At 32.5% G+C, this 21,573-nt stretch overlaps 2 protein-coding genes across 15 annotated transcripts in view; one reads left to right on the top strand and one right to left on the bottom strand.

Moving 5' to 3' along the window:
• srbd1 (S1 RNA binding domain 1) overlaps positions 1-21,573 on the top strand; it is a 157,169-nt gene that overhangs the window by 10,879 nt on the left and 124,717 nt on the right. For 3 of the 14 annotated variants that reach the window (XR_012389162.1, XR_012389163.1, XM_021480749.2), the window contains exons 1-6: positions 9,849-10,385; positions 14,771-15,056; positions 17,184-17,435; positions 17,979-18,145; positions 19,982-20,099; positions 20,205-20,343. Coding sequence is in view for 11 of the 14 variants with exons in the window: in XM_021480749.2 (XP_021336424.1) it covers positions 10,306-10,385; positions 14,771-15,056; positions 17,184-17,435; positions 17,979-18,145; positions 19,982-20,099; positions 20,205-20,343 (1,042 nt within the window). In the remaining 3 variants the exon portion in view is untranslated. Of the gene's footprint in view, positions 1-3,896; positions 3,963-7,810; positions 7,897-9,113; positions 9,200-9,848; positions 10,386-14,770; positions 15,057-17,183; positions 17,436-17,978; positions 18,146-19,981; positions 20,100-20,204; positions 20,344-21,573 lie in introns of those variants that run through there. The other 11 variants (XM_073920697.1, XM_073920692.1, XM_073920698.1 and 8 more) reach the window with 8 other exon arrangements.
• On the bottom strand, positions 200-9,005 carry si:ch211-117n7.6. The gene is made up of 13 exons (XM_021472679.3): positions 8,865-9,005; positions 8,205-8,290; positions 8,010-8,103; positions 7,788-7,907; positions 5,762-5,792; positions 5,634-5,679; positions 5,420-5,549; positions 5,246-5,283; positions 5,007-5,092; positions 3,859-3,941; positions 3,626-3,704; positions 3,421-3,545; positions 200-3,209 (listed from the first exon to the last, which is right to left on the bottom strand). The coding sequence occupies exons 1-13, from the start codon at positions 8,951-8,953 to the stop codon at positions 3,182-3,184; spliced, it is 1,035 nt and encodes a 344-aa protein (XP_021328354.1). The 5' UTR covers positions 8,954-9,005; the 3' UTR covers positions 200-3,181.

Here is a 21,573-nt window from a genome sequence, read left to right on the forward strand (position 1 = left end):
AAAGTGCATAGACTTAACCTTTGTGCACCATGTGCAGGCTTTTGCAGTTTTATTTCCACATGAGATTTTGCTTTGCTTCCTATGCATGAGATTTGCCCCAAGCATGTACTGGTTTTGCGTCTCATTTCTGACCAATGATGAAAATGAATAGATGATTTAATCAGTCACAATTTGACCACACACAATCTATACAGCAAAGTACAGTACATCAAAAATAAAGTTTGATGTAATATTTAATTAATTCATTTATTTAGAAATGAAGAATATTTACAAGCTCATATTCCAGCAAAATTTTGAGAAAACAATGCATCTATACTCCTATACTTCTGTTAAAAGATTTTGAAGCCTTCCCTGCATTATTCGTGCTGCGAAACGGGTGATAGATAGTTTGGTGTCAGTTAGAGTAAAATAATAGGTTTTGACAGTTCCTTAAGCTTCTGCTGTATGTAAACATCTCTGGTTAAATCATAGTAGGCCTACATTTAGAAAACCAGCAGTCTAAACAAACAACAGTACATGAATAATGTAAATATTATTATGTAAATTAAACATTACTTCATTATGAATAATGTTGAGTTAAGGCATGAGCTAATCCAGCCTGATCTCACGTTAAAACGTAAGTATTTTCAACACAATCTCACGGCAATTCATATTTTTTTGGATTTAGTGGCTAATTCGTATGATCTAATTCATACAATTTAGTACGATTTGCTCATTCCCCAATAACGGTTGGGTTTAGGGGTGGGGTTAGGTGCCACGCCTTCTTTTTAAAATCGTACAATTTCGTACAACTGAACTCGAATACGAATTTCTACGAATTAGCCACTAAACGGGCAAAACGTAAAATACCAGCCTGATCTCTCGAGAAAACGTAAGTATTTTACGTTTTGCCAGTTTAACGTTAATTTGTGCGATTATGTTGGCTAATCACAAAAGAACTTTCTACAACATGAGTCAATGGAGTTGTGTGTGAATAATGGAAACCTTAATTATTTGTTTGTTTGTTAATGAAAATTAACTTTTTAGTTTAAAAAAATTACTTATGACATGTGATGGTATGTTTGTCATGACTTGAGGGGAACATTATCATTAAGCAAACAAAAAACAAAAATGTGCGCACATCTAAAAATCTCGAAGCCAGGTGCTCAATCAAAAACAAACAGTAGCAAAATATCAAAAGAAAATCAGCACTCTGCCACTTTAGCTCTCAAAAGTTCTTTAAAATCTCTCACTTTTTTTTAGCTCTCAAAAGTTCTTTAATATCACTCACAACATTTCGAACTACAGGTCTTCATCAGATAAAACAATACAAATAGGAGGACTCAAGAAATAGTGATACAGTTCTACACATCACACCTGCAATCAATCACTACAATCAGCCAACAAGCCAGTAAACAAGCACATATACATACAACAATATACTCATGACAATATGAGATACATACATACCATTACAAAAAGATTTAAAATACAAATTTTAACTTCCTCGGATATTAGTGATATTAAAAGACTTTTGAGAGCTAAAGTGGCAGTGTGCCGATTTTCTTTTGATCTTCTGCAACATTACTCATTCTTAACTGTGAACTGTTTAAGCATAACTGTTACATGCACGTCTGTCTAGTGTATGTTTATATTAAGAAAACATTATAAAAATATTCTGTCTACAAAATGAACAGTTTAAAATGTAAGAGTTCTTGTGTAGCTAAGAATGAGGTAATGTTAAAGAGCCCGTATTATGGGTTTTTGAAAATGCCCTTCCATGTAGTGTATAACACAGATCTAAGTGAAGTGAAATATCCAGCTAAGGCTTAAATCTGTAAGTGTACAGTGTTTAAAACTGTTGATTCATCTATAAAAGAGTCGACTCAGTGCTTCAAACGAGTCGACTTGATAACGAGTCATTAGGTGTTTCGCCATGACGTGACAACGAAACCAAGATATTCACGCGCACGCGCAAACCCGCAAAAAGAGCAGAGTGTGACAAGCTAGGAGATCTGCTCGCCAGTTCTTGGAGTTTTTGCTCAATAAAATAGTTAGTCGTCTGTATTTTCAAGTCCATTGTCTGTATTTACATTCACCCACTGGCAGCTAAAATCCACGCCTTACACTATCGAGCGTGTATGCTCTGTGACTACTTTTATAATGTTGATTAGCTGCTGGGCATTTGACTCCGTCTCTCGCTGAAGGCAGTCAGTGTCAACCATCATCGGACCAATCAGCGCAGATTAGCTTCGCGCTAAGGAGGGGTTTGGGAACAAATGAATCACTGGACAATTAATATGGGAGTCACTGGGATAATTAGGTAAAAATAAATGCAGATTATAAGACAATGAAAGTCTTTTTGACCTTGCATGCATATTAGACTGTTGTTGGAGACCCTTACAACCAAAATATGACCCTATTTCATGTATAATATGGGCTCTTTAATATGCCCCACCAAGTAAAGTGAGTAGTTGTAAAGTAACATTTAGTTTACATATCAGTACATCATTATTCGTGTTTAAAATACTGGTATTTTTAAGTGTTTCCCACATGAGTACATTTAAATGTGCTCGAGCTCTAGATTTAAAATACTTTAATATAGGCTACCTGTCCGTTTTCTATTCACTAACGTTTAACATAAAGCACAACAGCACTAAATATGACTTTGTATTGCACTGAGAATTTAGCAAATTTGACTTGGGAGACGACTAAGTTTGCCTCAAAATCTATTGCCTAAAAATTTGTACACTTCTGTATATAATAACTGATAAATAACCTGTAATAACATTGATTGAACACATACACATGTCCAAATTATACAACGTATGTCTGTCACAGAGATACTTTAAAAACCAAGAAAAACAGCAAAGGTATATAATGATGATGGTGAGGATGATTCTGATGACATGTGAGTCTTCATGCAAGTCTTCAGCAAGTAGTACAGATGATCTTAAGGTTTGTAAAATAGTTTCTATTCAATCCCAAAAGAAGCGAATGTAAAAGATAGTAACACAATAAATTCACCCTACTGAGTCATCTTATTAGATTTCAAAGATTAAAATGTTTTTATCTAAGCAATGAATGTGTTTTAAAACTATTGCAAACTTATTTACAACACCAACTATAATAAAAAGCAGTTTGCAGTAGCTGAATATTATTTATATTATGATATGAAAACATCCTCCTCCCACATTGTGCCTCATGCCGTCAGTGACTGCACAAACTCCCTGGAAAATAAAACAGACATTCATTTTGCAGCTATTATATATTATTTTACTGCCATTTAGTGATGTACTGAACAATTTAACAATATTATAACATATATTTATAAGTAACTAATTACTTTTCTCTGGTTATGGATTTGTTACCAAAGCTAGTGTATTTCCTATAAAAATGTAAATGTTATGATCAGTAATAATCAGATTAATTTGTTATCACCTTAACATATTTGGCAAACGATGATCTCTATAAAGCCCATTATGAAGATATCCATGTTTTCCATCAAATAGCACCAGCTTGACTCGTTCATCTGAGTTCTGAGCCTTTTTTGCAATTCTGTAAATCTGAGCCCCCCAAACAAGCATTTAAAGATTAAAATAAATAAATCAATTTTAACAAAAAACAGTAAATTAATCTTCCAAACCTCCTGAGCCACACTGAAGGGTGACACATGGTCGTCTTTGGAATGGAGAATTAAAATCGGAGTTCTGATTTTTTCCAAACTATCAACAACAAAAAGGGGAAAAGGTTTATGAGAGGTTTATATTTTGAAATAGGATTTTATAATGTTAAATATTTTATAATATGATATACAAAGTTTTTTTAAAATCATAAATTCAATAAATACAATTATTTTAGTAAAACAATATCAAGTACTTTTCATCCAATGGAAAGACTATTTTGTTGTTTTTCAGTGGATTGAAGAGGAAGAACTGAATATATGGGAACTTCCAATAAAACTGAAGGAAAGAAAAAAACAGGTACAAATAAGATACACATGTGTACCAGATTATAATTTCGAACAATATAAACTGATCTTACATACTGATCATCAAATTACAGACATACATTGTTACGTACATTTTATTTTGTAATGTTGTGATGTTCAAATGCAAATTTTTAAAATAATGCAAAAAAAAAAAAATAAAAATATTGTTGGAAACAGAAAGTAACAGTGTTCAAGTGCTTTAAAACCTTTAAGCACATACATTTATATTTATTATATCTTATATAATTTGGTACAATGCACTTATCATGTACATACAGTTTACATTGTACTTATGCTTTAAAATTGTCTGCATGTAGTTTGCGGTAATACTGAAAAAATTGACACTATCTGGCAACCCTTCCTCTTACACTTTAAAAATAAAAATAATAAATAAATAAACATGTATATATGTATGTGTATATGTATGCAAGTATATTTTCCCTGCCCCTGGCATAGTTGTTGGGAGTGTTTTTATTTATTTTTATTTTATTATTATTATTTTTTAAAATATATTATTATTTTATTTTCTACTGCTGTACCCTTTGAGTATTTGTATTTATTTATTCTCTGTACTGTTGTTGTTCTTTTGTTGTTGTTTTTCCTTAATGCATGAATATGTAATTATATTGTTTATTTAGAGAGAAAGAAAATGTGAGCAAAATTGTGATGCTGTGGCTCTCTGACTAACATATTTCAATAAAAAACAGAGTTAAACTAAAATTGTCTGCATGTAATAACATCAGTAATTACACATATTGTTTCACTGTTGAGCCATCATGCATACCTTAACCCACCTTAAACCTACACATACCACCAAATCTGTCCCAAGCCTTACCCATATCCCATCTTAATAGCAAGATTAGTGTAGTGCGATACCTTATCGCATAACTACAATATACAGTAATTATAACAGCAGTTGAAGCCACTTAATATAAAATGTGACCATTGAATGAAATCAAAGATGTTTAAAACACATCAGATCAAAATCAGCTATTTTAGTTGTGCCATGATTTCAAAGATCCTGAATGCTACTTACCCAGGAAAAAGGATGTCCATATTGTTTGGCTGCCGCTCGCCCACTTAGCATTGCACCCTCGAGTATTATTCCGTCAAACTTTTTTCCTGTCAAGAAATGTGCAGTTTGTCTTTACAGTAAAGAAGTGCATTTAAAGAAATAAAAACTGTTAAAAATATGCATACTATGACACAGAACTACAAAAAATAAAAACTCTTAAGAGTCACAAAGATAAACAAGATTAAAAAATAAAAACTGACCTTCCTCCAGTAATTTAACTGCAACGTTAGTTGTTACACTATTGAAAAGGAAAAATACAGCAGTTAAATTGCATACTGTCGGAAAACATCTTGACACTGATGCAAACTAATGCAAGTATGTTAAATTGTCTTGAAAATGTAGCAAAGGGCAAATTAAAAGCAGATCCTACACACCCACTACCAATCGAGTGACCCCACACACACACCAGGCTGTTTCCACTGCGCTTCTTAATCCAGTTATACAGGTATAGAGCATCAGTAGTCAGTCCGGGCTCTGTAGGTTCACCAGTCGAGTCTCCAAAACCTGACAGAGTTTAATATACTTGATTAAGAAATTAAGAAATATTGACTTTGAATTGAGTTTCCAGTGATTGTGGGCTTCAGTCACCTCTGTAGTCCATCACCAAGACATGATATCCAAGAGCACTTAAGACCTGTAGAGCCAAAGCACTTGAGTTATTACCTTTGTTCATGTTCTTGGTCTTTTTTCATAACAAAATAAATGAGTTTACTCACATTTGCAACTCCAATACGATGAAGTGCAGATCTGAAGGGACACAAAAGAAGTCATGCCAGAATACAGATGAAAGCAAATTTTCATCATATTGCAAAATGTAGCAATTTTTGTAGTTAAAAAGTCGGTTAGTAAAGTAACATTCTCAAAATGAGGTCTGTGATCCATCAACAGAGGAAGGGAATGGCATGAAGGTGAGTAATTAATAATGTATTTCACATTTTTGGGAAAACTAACCCTTTACATTTCAATTCAATCATAAATGCAGAAAAAAAAGAAATGTGTCCACCAGACCTGTTGCCTGTAAATTGAATGTTAATTTCTCTACCATAACCCGTTTCTAAAGCTGTTTTAGTGATTTTGACAGTATATCCAACCGGCCTCCGAACTGCACACCGCATGCAACCACAACAGCCCAGAATCTCCACATCCAGGTTCTTAACCTCCAAGACAGTCGGAGACAAGCCACATGGGGAACTCCTGCAACACTTGGTTTGCATAACCAAAGCATTTCTTGCCAAACTGTCTGAGGGAAGCTCATCTGCATGCTCCTCATCTTTATCAGTGTCTCGACCTGACTGCAGTTTCTCATGGTATCCAAACTGAGTGGACAAATTCTCAAATTTAATGGCCTTCGGCACTTAGGAGAGGTGTTCTCTTCATGGATGAATCTCGGTTTTCACTGTTGAGCGCAGACGGTAGATAGCATTTATGGCATCTTGTGAGTGAGCAGTTTGCTGACCTCAACATTGTAAATCAAGTTGCCCATGGTAGCAGTTGGGTTATGGTATGGAGCGGTGTATGTTATGGAAAACAAACACGGCTGTAAGTTATTTATGGTATTTTGATTCATACCGTGACAAGATCATGAGGCCCATTGTTGTGCGATTCATCCATGAATATCATCTTGCAGCATGATAATGCCCGATGTTGCAAGGATCTGTATCAAAGACTATAGAATACACAAGACATGTCACTTGTATACTTTTGAATGGGGAAAAGTGTAACTATCAATGTGGCGAATAAAGCCCCGCCTTCTAGTACAGGAGCCAATCAGCGACTGCTATATGGCGAATAAAGCCCGCCTTCTAGTATAGGAGCCAATCAGCGATCTCTATTGAAGGACAATTCTCTGGGGGAGCGACTCGGACTAGACGTGAGTTTCTGCAGATTTTGTGGGATAGAAACATTTAGAAATGAACCTAAAGAGACAGTTGTTGTTTAATTTTGTTGGTTTTTCCTAATATGAAATTTAATCATAAGCTTGGCAAGTAGTTTTGGAGAATTTGATGTTTCCCTATTCAGACAGAATGCCCGGGCATACTGCCCAAGTGGCGTTGCAAAGATGGCTCCCAAGTGAAATGACTTGCCTTAAAGGGACTTTGTCTGTATGCAATTTCTAGAAGCTGGAAATAACCCAGTTCTTGCATGACTTGCATATTCACTGGACATGCCACCCATTGAGCATGTTTGTCATGCTCTGGATCAGTGTAATGACAGTGTGTTCCACTTCTTGCCAAGATTCAGCAACTTTGAACAACCAATGAACAATACATGAGGCAACTGGTGGTCACACCAGATACTGACTAGTTTTCTGAGCCCTACCTAGTATATTCTTAAAACTTAGTTAAAAAATTTTGGTTCAATATTTATGAAAAAATCCACAAAGATCATCTGCCGCATAAAACCCCTACATATGCAAGCTTAATTGGCTGTTTATTCCACTGCGATGACCCCTGATAATCAGGGACCAAGCCGAAGGATAGTGAGTGAGTGGTAGTGTTTACTCACTTATATTTGGCTTCACTTTACTAATATTTTGTTTAAATAGTGAGGTTACAAAAAGATAGAGATTTAAACATTAGCTGCATATTTTAATACGATAACGGGCAATCCTGCACAAAATTCAGTGCACAAGATCAATGATCAATGCAAAAAATAAAATAAAATGCAGCACACGAAAATCTTTAGTGAAGTCAGAATATAAAGGATTCTATTATGTTAATCAAGGTGAATTGGATTTCTTGCCTATTGCCCCCATTGCCATGTAGGTAGATGAAAATTGGTGATCCATCCCCTAGAGCCTTCTCATACCACTCTGCATTCTTACCCTGCGCCTCCTTCCACCTATGTTCAGGTACTGTATGCCTACAAAACATTCATAAGACAAAAAACCTCAGAATGTGTGACTGATCCTTTTTATGATTTGTGTGTGTGTGTGTGTATAAAAATAAATGACACAAAACTAACCACACGCCCACTCTCACACCCTCCTCAGGTTTGAGATAGACATTAATAGTGTGATTGAGACCCACATCTAAAGGATGGCTGAGGTCAACAAAATCTGAAAAAAAAAAAACACACACAAAAACGAGCTTAGGAAAAATCCATAAACTGTAGAGATGACAACATCACATCAGTATTTAAAACATAAAAGTTGCATACCAGAGAGGACATGTTGAAGAGTTGGAATTGTTGCACAGAGGACGAGGAAAGAAATAAGTCCTATTTTAGCCCATGACCAGTGAGAGCTACAGAAAGGAATGTACACACATACACAATCACAATGTGAATAGTGTTGATTTTTGACACATGGTGGTTCAGTACTCTAGATGCAGTTAAATTAAAAATATCTGTTTTAGTCTGTTTTTTTTTTTTTTTGGGGGGGGGGGGGGGGGGGGGGTGTATGCCTAAAGAACAAAGTACAGAACAATACAAATACAGGTAAATGTCTTGTGGTATTACATGATTTAGAAGGTTTCAAGTAAAAAAAAAAAAAAACGTAATTTTTTTTTTATTACACCATTGCTTCATGTTGTTTGTATACTTTTCTAATTCTTATACAATAGAAGAATAAAAATGTTTTTGGTTGTTAAATTTGCATTTGTGAATATGGCACGTTGCAAATATTAATAACATAAACTTCCTTCTCTATTTTTTTTGAACGAAACTCTATAGTTAGTTATGGCTGGCATCGAAAATGTAACTTAAAAGCATAGCAAATTTATGTAATCTTTATAGCACAGGTTCTTGATTTTCACTGCATCTTTTCTGCATTTGGTGTTTGTTTTACAGGTGTCCGATCAACTTAAAAAAGTGTCTTACCTTGCATGCACATCCTTAAGTGTCAGACTAGACTTTTGCAGTCCTGTAGCAGGTTCACCACCTTCGGATTTATCGACTCTTCGCTTCATTTTGAGGAGCAAGCAAGACTCTGAACCTATTCAAAGTTACTTACAAACTGCCAATATTTGACAAGCAAACCTGCGCGATCACGTTAGTAGTAGGGTGTAAAGAGCAAAGTTCATTGGCTTGGGTGACTTATGTGCGGGCTTTTAGCTTTTTTTCAGCACCACCAAAGAGCTTAGAATGATTAGTGATTCTATCTTTGACCATACTTTCCAACCATTTTCCTATGTGCAAGATTTGCCCTGAGCAGCGTAAGTTATGCTTTTGTGTCATTTATATTATGAAAATGAATAACGTTAGAAGATTTCACCAGTTACCATTTCAAAACTGTCACAAGTAATCAACATTACTAATAAAGTTTAAATTGAATATTTAACGAAATCGTTTATTCAAAAATAATGAATATTTACCAGCTCCTAATCCAGCAGTTTGAGAAAACAAACGCATTAAACCTTTATTCTATAAATATAAATATATATATATATATATATATATATATATATATATATATATATATATATATATATATATATATATATATATATATATATATATATATATATTTATTCTATAAAAAATATATATATATATATATATATACATATATATATTCTTTATTCCCTTTATTTTTATGCCAAGTAAAAAAGACATTGTTACAGAGAATTATTTTTTATAATATAAAAACCCACTTCAACAAACCCCAAACACACTGCCTAACGAAAGTTACGATAGTAAAAAAAAGAAAGAAAAGAAATTATAAAAACAATAATAATTTAAAAAGCTGCCAAATCTTTTTAAATAGAAGAAAAATAAATAAATAAATACATATATAAATATTCTAAACATAAACTTTTATTATGCTATTTTAAAGGCAGAACTACATCACTTCCTGATGCTGACGTCGTTAAGGAAACAACCCATCATTCAGTCGTGAAATAGGTGTCTGCTAGAGTAAAATAGTATGTTTAAACTGTTCTTTAAACATTTTCTACATGTAAACATCTCTGGTTTAATCGTAGTACGTTTGGGTAACTAACAATCCATATAACTCACTCATAAGTTACGTGCTCGCGCGCTAAATTCAAAATTAACTTACCAGTCCAGATTATACAGTTTTTTGATTTTTAACGTTTAACATTCAGCACAACTTTAAGCATGACTTTGTATTGCGCTAAGAGTTTTGCGCATATCTAATTTGGGAGCTGACCGATAGATTGCTTTCAAATCTGCTAATAAATAATAAGTAAATAACATTAACTTATATGGTTGAACAAATACATACGCACGGCCACTCTTCCCCTTATTATCCCAGACATCTTTGTTTTTCATTGTCATTTAGTTTGATTTCCACACAAAGATGCTCCGAAGACCAAGAACAACAGCAAAGGTGTACACGGAGCCAACGACTGATGATGAGGATGAGGATTTTGATGACATGTGAGTCTTCATATACAATTCATCACGCTTTTATTAACAAATCAGCTTCCAAGACTAAGATCCTTTGTTATTGTGTAAGTTACAGAATAACTAGGCTATTTTTTTCAAGCTGTTAATCAGCATTGAACAGTTGTTACAGTCTATTACTTTTTAGCTACTGAAACTAACTCCAAAAATAACAAAAAGGAGGGCAGGGTACAATGAAACCAGTATAAAAACTGCCTGTAAAAATACCAAACTATAAGCTATGGGGCTGCACAATATAGTCAATGTTGAATCAGGGTCATAGTTGATCAGCCCCACATTGGGTGAACTAAATTGTCTGTAGTATATGTGTGTGAATGAGTGTGTATGGATGTTTCCCAGTGATGGGTTGCAACTGAAAGGGCATCCGCTGCGTAAAAACATGCTGGATAAGTTGGTGGTTCATTCCACTGTGGCGACCCCAGATTAATAATGGGACTAAGCTGATAAGAAAATGAATGAATGTTTATACTATAAAAACTATTCAGTGTTATTTTTGTCATTGTTCAATGTCTGTACTTGAACACTATTTGACTTAGGAGAAATCCTTTCAATACCTAATATTTCACTTTTATCTTTGCTATTTACCTTTAGTTGTAATTTGTTTGCTATATTTTATACATAAATCACTCCCCCACAGAGTCATACAAATCAATCTAAAATTAATAAGTTATTTTCAAATGGAGCTATTCAAGCCAGCATGGGCCGGTTTATGATTCTGATGGTATGAAAACCTTGGATAAAAACATCACAATTTCAGTGTATTGTAAATAACTGCTCTGAAATATATAGTTTTTAAATGTGATAAAAAAGCGTAAATATTTTGTCTTTTGAACACAATACATTTTATTTTGAGAAACATTTAAAATAATTTGGAGCAGTAAACATGTCTAGATATTGTAAGTCTAAATAATTCAATTGAATCATTGACTTCTGCTGTCTTCATTAGTTTCAAGAACACAGTTTTCTTTACAGTTTCAAACGGCATTTTTGTATATTTTTTTCTGCTGGAGATACTGTTGTTCTAAAAAACTAAACAAAATAATATACAGTTGAAGTCAGAATTATTAGCCCCATTTAGAATTGTATTGTATTTTTTAAATATTTCTCAAATTATGTTTAACAATGCAAGCAAATTTTCACAGCATGTCTGATAATATTTTTTCTTCTGGAAAAAAGTCTTATTTGTTTTATTTAGGCAAGAATAAAAGCAGTTACACATTTTTTTAAACATCATTTTAAGGACAAAATTCTTAGGCCCTTTTAGCTGTATTTTTTTTCGATAGTCTACAGAACAAACCATCATTACACAAAAACTTGCCTAATTACCCTAACCTGCGTAGTTAACCTAATTAACCTAGTTAAGCCTTTAAATGTCACTAAGCTGTATAAAAGTTTCTTTAAAATATCTAGTAAAATATTATTTACTGTCATCATGACAAAGATAAAATAAATTAGTTATTAGAAATGAGTTATTAAAACTATTACAGTATGTTTAGAAATGTGTTGAAAAAAAAACTCTCTCCAGTAAACAGAGATTGGGTAAAAAATGAACAGGGGTCTAATAATTCTGCCTTGAACTGTATATCAGGAACGGTATAGCAGAAAATTTTGGCGGTTTTAAAACCTTGACTTTTCAAATCTGCGGTATACCTTAAAAACAGTTATTGTTTCATCTCGTAAGATCAGAATTCTTGTGAATTCACAATATACTCTCAGAAATAAAGATACGCGAGCTGTCACTGGGATGGTACCTTTTTCAAAAGATACACATTTGAACTCAAAGGGTTCATATTGGTACCTCAAAAGTATATATTAGTACTTAAAAGTTTTTAGAGGAATACTTATACTTTTTAGCTACTAATTTATACCCTTGAGGTTACAAATTTGTACCTATTAAAAAGGTACCACTTAAGTGACAGCTCGTGTACCTTTATTTCTGAAAGTATATATTGCAGAAATAAAATATTATAATGTCTTTTTTTCCCATAATCTTCCAGTCCTACTTTAAGCAATATATATATATATATATATATATATATATATATATATATATATATATATATATATATATATATATATATATATATATATAAATGCAAATGTTGTAGTATGATATTGTAGTATAATATATTAATGGTCTTGAATGGAGGAGAGATGAATGGCCATCTCAAAATTGCACGTTTAGCTGAAACTGATAATATTTTACTGGACTTTTGGAAATAAATTCATTACAAACGACCATCAAAAATATATTTCTAAATGCATGTTGGTTTGCAAAGGGGTGGAAAATTTTATGTACATTTTAGGAAACTTCATCTAGAAAAGTTTGGAAACTTACCAGCCATATTTATTAGATTTTATTAGAATATAGATTTTTTTATTTCACATTTGAGGAAAAGTATTTCAATTGTATCATATAGAAAATCTGTTTATTATAACACTATAATAACACTTTTTTTTGTTATAACACTTTATTATTTTTATCATTTCAAATGTTTTTTCGATAACATGATTTCCATTTCTATGAGAAAAATGGCAGAGAGTACATTTCTATTAGGGATTCAACAATACAGTTAGTGCACGGTTCAATACATACCTCGGTTTTTTTTGGTTCGGTTCTCATGGCTTGACACGTGTGTTTTTTTTATTCTACAGGCAATAGGAACAGTAAGAGGTTAAGGAGAAAAAAAAAAAAAACGATTTATTGCAATACATATTTTGTTTTACTTAAAAGAAAAAAAAAGTACACTATTTCTAGTGTGTTGTATAAAAAATAACACTGAAATCTCACAGCTGCTGGTAGCCCATGTACAAACTGGGGAACACATAAAATCCTACATTTAGAAAATAAACATACATGTGAAGTTAATAAAGATAAATTGGCCATTTCAAATAAACATATTTGGGCTTAAGTAAACATAAATAAACCAGCTTAATTATCTTGGTGCTGAAAAAAATGCGAGACTGTAGTCTGTAACGAATTAAGTGCTTTTATAAAATGACAAAAGTCCACATCTCCAATCACCAAAAATGGCTGCAAATCTTTAGCAATAAACACCCACACTGCCTTTGTTATTGTTATGTGTCTCTCAGAACCAGTTGGGTATGTTTGCTTGAAAGATTCAGCGAGGGATTGTTGCTATTTGGAGGACTTTATTGCCTTCTCTGCTATCCTGCCGTCAGAGAGTGATATTGCTGGGTGATGGCACTGCACATGTGCAGTCATGGTCATACGTGTAAAACAATGCTTGCACACAGTTATTTTTTGTTCACCGTTTTTTCTTTTATTGACATTATGCTTACCAGCAAAACCGGAATGTCCTTATTCAGCAGATTTGAAAGACGCTGGCACTTTGTCGTACTGTTGCCTCACTTCACCGCGCTCGCAATGTTAAAGTGTGGAATGATGATCAAGCGCCCCCTAATTTTAGAGCATAGTGATTGGATATTTACACGCTGGGAGGAGTTTCCTCATCTCAGCTCATGGATTTCGAGGCACACACAGTCCACTCGAGGAGATCTAAAACGCACATAAATTATTTAAAAGCAAAACCAATTTACAATTTACAAGCGTGTATTGAACCGTGGAGGTCGTACCGTATGATTCAATATTATATTGAGAAGCGTGGCATCCCTAATTTCTATGTAGTACTTGTTAAATGTGGCTGCAATAAATTGTAAATACCCAGTTTATTCTCTTTAATTCCTATTAATTCTCATATATTCCTCTTAATTCCCATATGTTTCTGTTAATTTCCACGTAAAATCATAAGCATTGAAAATTGTCCTAATTGACAAATGATACCCTAATGGGACCCTGATTTGTAATATTGTAAACTGTCAGGATCAAAAATGATTCCATGACTCAGGAAGATTCATTATAAAAGATTTAATGTTCTTGCAGCAAGGGGACAATACAGAAGGAAGACAAGAGGTTCCATTCTGGTTGCTCAAAGGGCAGCTCAAAAGTCCCATTTATATGCAGGCGTACAAACAGATGATGATGCATTTTCTTTAATCATTGGTCTAAACAGTGTGCTTCGTAGAATCCTATTGATCATATAATCAAGTTATTGTCAGCACAATATTCCTGCAACTGGCACATTCCAACCATTCACCTGATTGAAACTACAGCTGAGCGTGTGATTATATCAAGAAGCACACACATTTAACATTAATATTGGGTTCCTTTTAAAGTATACATATATAAAAATAATATAAATAGAATATATGGAAATGAATAAAATTTATTTATCTAACATAATTTGAAGAAAAAAAAAAAGATCATGTAGAAATATAATTCCTTATTTCTTATTCCTTCATAATGCTAAATTAATGAAAATGATATCTTGTTACAGGACAGCCAATCAAAAATATGACAGTGAGGAATTAGATGAATGGTTACCAAAATTAAAAGAAGGCAAAGCTAAAGAAGGAAAAGTCCAAAAGGGGACAGATGGATCCACTGAAAAGAAAAAAGCAACCAAGAGGGTTGCCAAACCTAAAGAACCAAAACCTAAAGCAGAGAGGAAGCCGAGAGCTCCACGGGTTCCTAAAGCCAAGAAGGAGAAGCCTAATACAGAGCAACAAAATGAAGATATGGTGCTACTGAAGCCTGAGCAAGATGTGAAAATCAAAGAAGAGGCAAGTCATTAATCTTAATGCTTTGATGTTCACAAATAACTAGTGTAATGTAAGCTTTTGTTTATATATGTGTTATTTTGCCTGTAATTAAAATGAGAAGCAGCAACTTCCCTGAAAACAAGTGTATTATAGGTTTTTTTGCTTTCTTTACAGGATCTTTCTTGCTTCCCTTATAAATATTATTTTCAATTATTTTGTTATTCCCCTTTTATTCAAAGTGACTCTCAAATGTGGAAAGCGTTAAAGAGAAAATCTCTCATCATTTGCTCGTTCTTCTCTTGTTCCAAACCTTAAGATTCTTTCTTCTGCTGAACACAGATGATTTGAAAAATGTTGGAAATAGTTGCCATTGACTTCCACCATAGTAATGTTTGTTCTCAACTATGGAAGCCAATGGCTACTGGTTTCCAACATTTTTCAAAATATCTTTTTTTGTGCTCAGTCAAATAAATAAAGTTTGGAATGAGAAGAATAAGTGAATGATGACAGATGCTTTAGTTTTGGGTGAATTTTTCCTTATATATTGAGCTATTCAGTCAATATATTGAGCCAGATCAGTCGCAAAAATAACACATTTAAAAAATAAAATTCATACATCCACAAAACAATTCACATTTACAAAATCCATTTTTTTTTGTTCAAAACACAATTCATAAATTCACAAATCCAATTTGTAAACCCAACACAATTTGTAAACTTAAAACACGATTTATAAAATCCCAAGTCCATTTTCAAACTCAAAACACGATTCATAAATTCACAAATTCAATTTGTAAACTTAAAACACGATTCATAAATTAACAAACCCAATTATTAAACTTAAAACAGGATTCATGAATTCACAAACCCAATTTATAAACTCAAAACACGACTCATAAATTCACAAATTCAATTCATAAACTCAAAACACAATCATAATTTCACAAGTCCATTTCGTAAACTTAAAACACGATTCATAAATTCACAAACCCAATTCATAAACTCAAAACACAATTCATAAATTCACAAATTCAATTCATAAACTTAAAACATGATTCATAAATTCACAAATTCATTTTGTAAACTCAAAACACGATTCATACATTCACAAAGCCGATTTGTAAACTCAAAACACAATTCATAAATTCACAAATTCAATTCTTAAACTTAAAACATGATTCATAAACTTACAAACCCAATTCGTAAATTCAAAACACGATTCTTAAATTTAAAAATTTATTTGGTAAACTTAAAACACAATTTATAAGTTTACAAACTCAATTCGTAAACTCAAAACAGGAATCATAAATTCACAAACCCAATTCATAAACTCAAAACACGATTCATAAATTCACAAATTCATTTTGTAAACTCAAAACATGATTCATACATTCACAAAGCCGATTTGTAAACTCAAAACACGATTCATAAATTCACAAGTTCATTTTGTAAACTCAAAACACGATTCATAAATTCACTAATTCATTTTGTAAACTCAAAACACGATTCATAAATTCACAAATTCATTTTGTAAACTCAAAACACGATTCATAAATTCACTAATTTATTTTGTAAACTCAAAACACGATTCATAAATTCACAAACCCAATTCATAAACTCAAAACACAATTTAAAAATACATAAATCCATGTAATTTGCCAAAAATATTTATACCAATATTTTACTTGTAATTCTACAAATTTACAAATTGGATTTTGTAAATGTGAATTGAGCTGTGCATGTTTGAATTTTATTTTGTAAATGTATTATTTTTTAGACTGATCTGGCTCCATACTTTAAGTCACTTTGAATAAACCTAGATGTAAATAGTACTAGTTTTGGAACCACTTGAGAAATTATGAGATGATTTGAATGTTTAGGTTAACTTTCTCTTTAAGAAATTCGAAAGTGCTACAAATACATAGTTTCTGGCAATGTTAGAGAAATACAAGCTGTAGGTACACTATATAGTTTAGTGCATGAACAATGAGTTAAACAGTTTCTAGAATAGGATAAAGAGGATATATATTAAATATAGAATCTACCTTGACTGATGTCAGCAGTTTAAGTATAATATATTAATATATTAAACACTAAGATCATCTATTCAGATTGCTTACTTTATTCCAACGTTGTGCTTTATTTTAGAGGTTGTCCATGAACCTGAGCAGTAGTAATGTCCCAGTTCCAAGAGATAATGATGACGTGCCTGGCGAGGGTCCGTCATCAAGCCAGCCTTTCTTCAAGGTGAAAAAAGAGGAGCCAAATGACAGTTTTACCTTTGAAGAACCTGTTCAGAAGAAGCAGAAGACCTCAGACGCAGCCCAGGGAAGACCGATAAAACTCAAATCTACTGGTTCCGTATTGGAAGACCTACAGATGAACTGGGATCCTATTCGGGTGGGTTATTATTAGTTTTTTGAGGTGCTTCATTTAGTGTTGTGCCATACTGATCCATGTTACACTGAAGTTCGGTTTTATTCTTTTTGATGAATTTTTTGACTCCATAACAATGTTTAAAGACCCTCTAGATTTGGACTAGTTTTGTTTCAATACTTATTTCTTTTGTCATATGTAACAGTGTAGATATATGTAATTAATATGGAATTATGCATGTTTTTCTTACATTTTTTGTATTTGTTGTTTATTAGTTTACTTGACTCAGTGATTTGTGATGTATTTGATAAGGATTTTTACTCGTTGAAATAAATAAGTGCTATCTACAAATCGTATTTTTTAATCAAAATGTTCAAGGGGGTTTCCAATCTTAAAGATTCTTAAATCTCTGTATATACAGATTTGTCAGGAAAGTGGGAATTCTACTTTTTTAAAGAAACCACATTTGTCAAAGGGTTTAATTACATGAAACTAGAAAAAGTCTAACTATGTAAGTCTAAATTAATCACATTTATCTTGTTCATTTGTTTATTGTTCCTCATGTAGGTCCTTGCTGAGAAGGCTGGTGTGGCACAGTGGGTGTGCATGAACATTGCACAACTCCTCGAGGAGGAGAACACCATTCCCTTCATGGTGCGCTATAGAAAAGAGCTGATCAACCATATGGATGCTGATGCTGTTCGAGACGTGCAGCAGACTCTTGATGAATTACGGTAAGAGAAAGAAAGAAAGAAAAAAAAGGAGAGACCGATAGAGTTTTTTTGCCCCCCTTTTACACTGATCTGTTTGTGAGAGCTGCTTTCAGTAACAGGCTTGAGTTGAGAAACTGAATTATTAACTGAAGTATTTTTTATTTATTTTTTTGTGTTTGGAAAACTTAAAACTAAAATGCTTTTTGGTCACAGATAGTGACAGTACCTTTCTTATTATTTTATTTGATTGTTACAAAAATGTTATAACCTTGGTTAGGTTGATGAATCAAATGTAACCTGCAGATGGCAGCAGAGATTATCCAAGAGTTAAATGTCTAAACTAGGGCTCACGGGACAGAGTCGGCCCATGGTAACCTTTGATTTGGCCCATCATTCTAACTGAGAAGAGCCTTTAACTAAGATCGTCATTTTGAATTTAACATAACATTTTTTGTTTGTTTTATTGTTGAGTTGAGCTACAAAAAAACAAACAGAAATTAAACATTTTAATTAAATGTTGTAAATGAATCGGATAAAAAAAGAAGTAAATACTGTCTCTTGATGGATAGAGGACAGTGCACAAATCATTGCGCGAAAATCAATGTAAAAGCTCAACTTGTGTATTCAGCATTGTGTAATAAATGAGGTTTATTTAGTGTTTCCTGTAATTTGTTCAATATGAATACATCTTTTGTAATAATATTGCATTTGTTTATATAAAGCAATTTTTTCCAGTCTTTTTAAATATTAGGAAAATAAATTAGAAAAATACTCATGGCAACAGTTTGCTATATTTATCTTCGGCACACAGCCCGAAGGTAAATTTGGCCCTCAATATGAAATTTTCTGTACATACCCTACTATTCACAATGTTAGATTTAGTTATAAAAAATGTATTTTTCAGCATTGCATAAAATGTATTAAAAATTAAAGTATTGGCAAAATGTTACAAAATAATTTTGAATATATGCTTTAAATGTTTTTAAAAATTCCCATAAATAAATACTGAAAAGAACAACTGGTTTAAATTTGAATATTATTATGTAACATACATGATAGCTGCTGAACATTCAGTTTTGCCATTACAATAATTAACTGCACTTTATAATATATACAAAAACGGAAATCATTGATTTTAAATTGCATTGATATTTTCAAGTGTTTTATTGTATTTTAGTTCAAATGCACTCTTAGTCAGCATAGGAGACTACTTAAAAAATACTGTACCACTTTTATATTAGGTGCCCTTAACTAATATGTACTTACACTAAAAATAATCATTTGTTACAATGTACTTATTTTGTAAATACATTTTTATTGCACTTCTGATGGATTAAATGCATGCATGTAATTAATCTTTGTTAATTTCACCTTTATGTATATATGATTGTCTATCCTTTACACCTTAACCTCCAACCCATATCACCAAACGTGTCCCTAGCCCTACTCGTATCCCACTTCATGTAAGCCAGAAGTGTTCTGCTATATATTATAAAAGGCAGGCAGCAGACAGGAATAAACAAATAAACGATGCAAGAATCAAAAACACAGCAAAGCAAGACAAAGGAAACGCATTGTAATATCACTTAACAGATAACAAGACTCAACAATGAGTGTCTCAAAGTGAGCTGTATATATGTGTGTGTGATCAGTACTTGAGCAGCATCTGCTTAACTGGGATCTGTAGTCCATAACATGGCGGATTTGTAGTCCTTAAGCGATCTGCAGCTACTAGATCGCTGGTTATCATGACAGTAAGGCCACCAAATATAAAGTGGGACCAATCAAACAATTACTGGCTTTAGAATAAAAAAAAGAGACAACATTTTTAGAGTTCATGTTATGTATGCATTTTAGTTCCGTGGCAAAGAAGAGCAGATCTGTTGCTCAGACACTAAAGAAGGAGGGAGTTCTTACTTCAGAGCTGGAAATGGCTTTGAAGAACTGCACAACGGCTGATGAAATAGAACACGTGGTGAGCACTCAATTGAAAATGTTCTCAGTTATTAGCTTATTACTGTAAAATTGTAATAATTTTGTGAGTTTTTGAGGGATCTACTAATATCTTAAACTCCTTTAGTATGCCCCTTATAAAAAAGGCAGTAAGTTGTCCAAGGCCCGGCGAGCAAAGGAGCTTGGATTGGAACCTGTTGCGCTGGCTCTGCTTCATTCTCCACAGACACTGAACCTGCACGCCTCCATCCAGCCCAACACTAAGGGTATTTCAGCCTTTTACATGATGAAACAATTATTAACAAACACGTAATTAGTAAATACAGTACATCCAGAGAAATTGAAAAATTTAGGAGTCTCTAATTTTTGTTTTACATACAGTTGAAGTCTGAATTGTTAGCCCCCTGTATATTGTCCCTCCGATTTCTGTTCAATGGAGAGAAGATTTTTGCAACACATTTCTAAACATAATAGTTTTGATAACTCATGTCTAATAACTGATTTATTTTATCTTTGCCATGATGACAGTACATAATATTTTTCTGGATATTTTTCAGGATACTAGTTATCAACTTAAAGGTTAATTTTAAGGCTTAACTAGGTTAATTAGGCAAGTTAGGGTAATTAGGTAAATTATTGAATAACAATAGTTTGTTTTGTAGACTGTTTAAAAAAATATTGCTTAAGGGGGCTAATAATATTGACTAGGGCTGCACAATATATCGTTTTAGTATTGAATAGTCGATCATTCACAATAGTCGCATCGCAGGATCTGCAATATCAAGTAGAGTTTATTGTTGAGCAGGAGCTGTAACCATAATAGAGTAAAAACATAAAATTTGCATGTGTTTTAAGGACTGTGACTGCTTCAAGATTTATTAAGGCACAACAAACTGTTTTGTTATGTAACTTTAATAAAGGGTAATTTGACTGAATTAATAATATGATGAAGACTACAGTGTTATTTTACATTTGCTTATTCAATTTCTGCACCTGAATACTATTTATAAAGTACAGCACTTTTTATTTCATTCGTTTAATCTGTACTCCGATGTATTTATCGCTGTTTTTTTAAATACAAATGATTCAATCCCCTCCAGAATCATCACAATCAACTTAAAATAAGGGATTATTTCCAAATAAAGCAATCTGGTTAAATTGTATTTATATCATAATATTTATTGCATAAAATTAAAATATCGCAATGTCAAATTTTTTTCAATATTGTGCAGCCCTAATTTTGACCTTAAAATGTTTTTATTTATTTATTTATTTATTTTTATTAAAAACTGCTTTTATTCTAGCCAAAATAAAACAAATTAGACTTTCTCTAGAAGAAAAAATGTTATAGGAAATATAAGTAAAATATTATAAAAAATATTATTTCAAATATTTTGAAGAATTTCTTGCTCTATTTAATATCATTTGTAAAGTATTTAAAAAAGAAAAACTATTCACAGAAGGGGGGAATCATTTTGACTTCAACTTTAACTGTG

This window comes from Danio rerio, chromosome 13, assembly GCF_049306965.1.
Source record: "Danio rerio strain Tuebingen ecotype United States chromosome 13, GRCz12tu, whole genome shotgun sequence".
In the NCBI taxonomy this organism is placed as follows: domain Eukaryota; kingdom Metazoa; phylum Chordata; class Actinopteri; order Cypriniformes; family Danionidae; genus Danio; species Danio rerio.

Bases quoted from the DNA above. Each gene is read 5' to 3' on its own strand.
- si:ch211-117n7.6 (XM_021472679.3), bottom strand. From the start codon at position 8,953: ATGAAGCGAAGAGTCGATAAATCCGAAGGTGGTGAACCTGCTACAGGA. The intron at 5,793-7,787 runs GCAAGAAATCCA...GTGTCCCTTCAG, and splicing joins CATGGCAATGGGGGCAATAG to ATCTGCACTTCATCGTATTG. The intron at 3,942-5,006 runs GTAAGTAGCATT...TCTTTCCTTCAG, and splicing joins ATGGACATCCTTTTTCCTGG to TTTTATTGGAAGTTCCCATA.